At 38.8% G+C, this 4,710-nt stretch overlaps 1 protein-coding gene across 1 annotated transcript; it reads right to left on the bottom strand.

Annotated features, from left to right (window-relative positions):
- Positions 1-111: 111 nt before the first annotated feature.
- On the bottom strand, positions 112-4,463 carry LOC106544846 (uncharacterized). Its single transcript, XM_014061242.2, has 4 exons — positions 4,308-4,463; positions 3,601-3,759; positions 2,329-2,407; positions 112-1,135 (listed from the first exon to the last, which is right to left on the bottom strand). The coding sequence occupies exons 1-4, from the start codon at positions 4,447-4,449 to the stop codon at positions 607-609; spliced, it is 909 nt and encodes a 302-aa protein (XP_013916717.2). The 5' UTR covers positions 4,450-4,463; the 3' UTR covers positions 112-606.
- Between the last annotated feature and the right edge of the window lie 247 nt (positions 4,464-4,710).

Below are 4,710 nucleotides of genomic sequence, written 5' to 3'. Positions count from 1 at the left end.
AGGTTAACTGTTTCCAGAACGAATTTCATTTGTTTTACAGCATTAACACTTCCTATTTTTTAAGGTGGCCAGATGCCATTAATAGAACACATCTCTTCTGTTTTTGAATGAATTTTAGCCACAACATAATTATACCTATTAAAATTATTTCGTATGTATAAGACATAAACAAGAAATAATTTTAATTGGTATAATTATTTGTTTATATGTGCACATCACCAAGAAATGTCAATGTTGGGAGAATTGAAAATTTAATCGTCATATTAGATCACTGATGATTCAACAATATTCAGAATTTTGCTTTTTTTTAAATTTAAAGCAATGTCATATGTTTCCTATTATACACAGCCATTACGTTTTTTAACCATACCAGTTTATTTAATTCTATGGAGAACATTATGTTCATGTATAGAGCATCACTTATAAATGAAGAGTATAATAAATAAATGACACCACTATCCCCAAATAATAGTACTATGGCTCCACACTAGCAAAAGATTGCGCAATTTCATTACACATTCATGGCAGCTTTGATACAATAGGATATTTTTTTTAAAAAAAATCCAGTTTTACTATTAATCTTACTATTTGTTCTTGTATGCGTGGTTAAAAAATGCTGGGTTCTGTATTATTATGCGATGGGATTGGATATTTTCTGGGATCAACTGCTTGGAGGGTGGAGTTTGAAGTCTCATTGATGGAGGCCGTAGGTTTTGGAGGAATCTTGGGTGGGATGGAATTTAGGGCTTCCCCTAATGCAACAGAGTGTTTTAAGGGACTATGTGTCGAGAGGGTGAATCTTGGAGGCTCTTTGACCGAAATGTTAGATTTTAGAAGATTCTCAGATAGGAAGGTGGTATTTGGGAACTCCCTTATAGAAGCTGTAGGCTTTGAAGAAACCATGGCTGGAAGCTCAGACTTAGGCCCCTTTTTAAGTGGGATAGTAGGTTCTTTGGGGTACATGTCTCGGAAAGGAGTAGTCAGAAGATCTACTCCAGGATGTATAGTCTTTGGCCTCTGGTCACTAGTAAATATTTTTTCTGGGACTGGCGGTGAAGAGGTGACTTCTTCCAGGTCACAGCCTACAATATATTTCTTCAGATCTTCTCCTTTACAGTGTTTCCTCCAGGCAGTCCTATAATGAAATCCCCAAGGTCAGAATATTGTTGCCATTCAGTTGACTAGACATGTACTGTACTTGGGAAGACAAAAATATGAATGTTGCCTTATGGAAGCTTGAGCCCCCAAATAACTGCCAAATTGTACTAGTAATCAAGGCATCGTGTTTCATCCCTCCATAATCCACATCATTCCCTTAACAAATGTTCCTGTTCCATCATCACTGAATAGGATATGCAGAAGGGGTGGCCAGCTTATAGTTCCAGGGTCTCAAACAATCTCTCAATCCCCTTTTTGAGGTCTTTACAGTCCCCATGGTCACAACTGCTGAAAACTGATAGCACAACTTCCTGTTCTGAGGTGAGAAGCACCTGATAATTGCAGTGTAAGTCCTAAAACCAGCATATTAATAGACTTTTTTTAAAAATCCCCTTGAGATGTTTATGTTAACAGCCAAAAGTGTCCTTTCTTGCTCCACTGAGAAGAGTGTGTGATTCTGGACAAAGTAATGGTCCTCTGTTGTCCTGCATAGATTGCTTTGTTCATCACAAGAGAAAAAAAATGTAAAGATTTCCTGGATTCTGCACAGGGAAATGGATACTACCAAGAAAAAGGCCTTCACACAGAGGACAGGACTTCTTTCCCTTAAGTTTTATTCACTGATGACATTTTGCCTACTGGGCAGGTGAACAAATGACACTAGTCTCAGATCCAAATATGTTGGACGACTTCCAGAGTTCTGGGAGTTGCATCCCAAACGTTTCTGGAGAATACCAGGCTAGAAAAACTACAATAAAGTTCTAGCCATCTAATCAAAACTAATAATGTTCTAGCTATCAATCTGATGGCAGTACTTTCCTTCTCCTCTAGTGAGTTTTCTTGAACTGAATTTGGCCTTCTTGCTTTATTTTACTTTATGCGTAGACAAACATTCAAGAATGCAACATTTAGAGGAGAGGCAAGCACAATTCCTGGTTTTAGAAGTTAGTTCCATTTTTGATTTCCTGCCTTTTTGGGGAGAATAAGACCAATGGCAACCACCGCAAATAATCACCCCAAACGTTAACCTTTTATGGAACTATCCAGGCAACATATATACCTTTCCAGTGAATAAAGATTCATGGCAGTTTTCTACCAGAGGTACCTTACTTTTCTTCCCGGTATATGGGATTGATAACAGAGTAAATAAGAATATAACAATTCATTTACCATGCTCCAAAGCCATTGCTTCTTTGGACAACTCTCTTGGCACATTGGATATCATCAGTAATGTTATCATCCCGTAGGGCTGAAGAAGAAAAGGATGGGAGAATTGAAGTTTACTTGACCGTAATTATCATTAACGTCCGAGGAGGTAAGCAGAGAAAAGTAAAGCAAGTTGATTCTTGTAAATGTTCATACTTTGTCAATGTCAATATGTAGTTAATCTAGTTGCTTAATGTAGGCTGTTGAATGACTCCGCATCCAGCCATTGTGGTTTGGCAATCAAAGTTTCTAACCTATTGTAGTATGAACCTAGCCAATGACTTACTGAGCAAATATGGTTATAACAAACCTGAGTTAGATCAATGTATAAACTCATTGTGTAAACCCATCAACGTGTAAACCCAACTCAAAATTGGTTTACAATCTTGGACTGTTGCCAAAGTATGATAATCCTCATACTAGAGTATCCTAATGTCTTCAGACTTGCAGTGAGGTATATTCTCCTTTTGAACGCCTATCCAGTCCTTGTTGACTGCTAGAGCACCATGAAACGCAATGCATTTGACTCTGTCAGCTCTGGATATTGTTAGTTTTGAGAGGAAGATAAGAGTTGAAAACAAGAAGAGTGCTTCAGAGTGAATATTTTGGAGGAGGTAGCCTTTGAAAGAATACAGGAAAACTAAAGAAAATGAAGGAAAAGAGATACCAATATACTCAATACTCTTATATTAATCAAAGGGGCATCTTATATAGATTTTGTGTGGTCATTGTCAACTTTGAAGAGGATACAGTGGAACTAAAGAAGTTTGAGAAGAGGGAAATTGAGGTGACCAAGGGACTAGCACAACTTACTTATTAGAAATGGTTGTGTGAGATTTGGGCCTCTTTCATCTAAAAATGAGGTGAATGAGAAAGGACATGATTGAGATGTATAAAGTTACGCAAGATATGAATAAAGTAGGAAAGGGGGAGCTACTTTTCTCTTCCCAAAACACAAGGTCCAGATGCTGTCTATGAAATTGAATCCTGGAAAAATCAGGACAGACAAAGGAAATATTTTTCATGTAGCAGCATAGAATTTGCTACCACGAGTTATGGTGCTGACTTTAAGAAATAGCTGACCAGTTCATAGATGAAATGGAAGAATTTGGGAAGGATAGTTAACAAGGTGTTTCATCTCCTTTATAATATAACAGGTAATTTTAGGAATGATGGCATTCATTTTTTGATTTTTTTGCCAAATGTTATTACCAATGGAAGGTCATGATTTCTTACCTTCACAACTCAAGTTGCAATAGTTGGGTGCATATAGTGTCTTGAAATCATCACACCACCACTTTGCGCTTAGCAAGAAGATCCCGTAATTGGTGGCCCTTGGTCCCACATTGAGGGCTGAGGTATCAAAGCCACTGATGTGGAACACCAAACAAATCCCTAGAGGGGAAGGAAAACAGGCTTTAAAAAATCATAAGGATGGTTTGAGTTACCATTTCCTATCAAAGGGCTATAGCAAGCACTAGTTACAGAAAGGAAGAGCAAATTATAGCCCAAAGAATGAAGGAGCTCTCTAGAGCAGTGTTTCTCAACCTTGGCAACTTGAAGATGTCCGGACTTCAACTCCCAGAATTCCCCAGCCAGCATTCGCTGGCTGGGGAATTCTGGGAGTTGAAGTCCGGACATCTTCAAGTTGTCAAGGTTGAGAAACACTGCTCCAGAGCCTTCAGAATTCCACTGCTGAAATGCGATTATCTACTATCAAGACTAGTTGGGTTGAAAGGAGCTACATAGCTGCATTAAAGACATTTCCTAAAAAGCATTATTTCAGGATCACGGAATATTAACAGATGGTGTTTTGAAAACAGGCAAGTACCATAGTATTACAAATACACCAAGGGTATTAAATATTCTGACTCCCGCTGGGAATCAGGATATTTTAGAATAATTGAGGAGACTGTAAGCAGAACAAAACAAAGCACACTCACATTCTGCAATGGTGGTGCCTGAAAATCCCTCCAATCCATTTTCCTTCAGGATGGCTGAGAAGCTGCATATGTCAAAGACGATAGCATTGCTCCTGGCCACTGCAGCAATGAGGAAAAAAAGAACTAAGTTGGGAGTCTTCATTTCAATACTGTAATGATGATTGGGGGAACCTAACATGGTTCTTTATATACTGCAGGGAGGAGATGGAGTTGCCCAGCTGCCCTACATAGTAGGGTTATGTCCCAGGGTCCCTCTACCCCCAGGAAAGGATGGCTCCCCCCACTGAATGCTCAAACATCCTACACATCCTTCAAAACAATGTAATCTATTGCCTCCCTGGGTCTCTGTTCACAATGCTGACTAACCCTCCCAACTACAAGAATTGTGGAGAAGAAGGGATTG

Source organism: Thamnophis sirtalis, unplaced genomic scaffold, assembly GCF_051295495.1.
Source record: "Thamnophis sirtalis isolate CommonGarterSnake01/CBP01778 unplaced genomic scaffold, rThaSir2_p1.2 scaffold_3, whole genome shotgun sequence".
Taxonomy (NCBI): Eukaryota; Metazoa; Chordata; class Lepidosauria; order Squamata; family Natricidae; genus Thamnophis; species Thamnophis sirtalis.
This window is presented reverse-complemented; position numbering and strand designations above follow the sequence as displayed.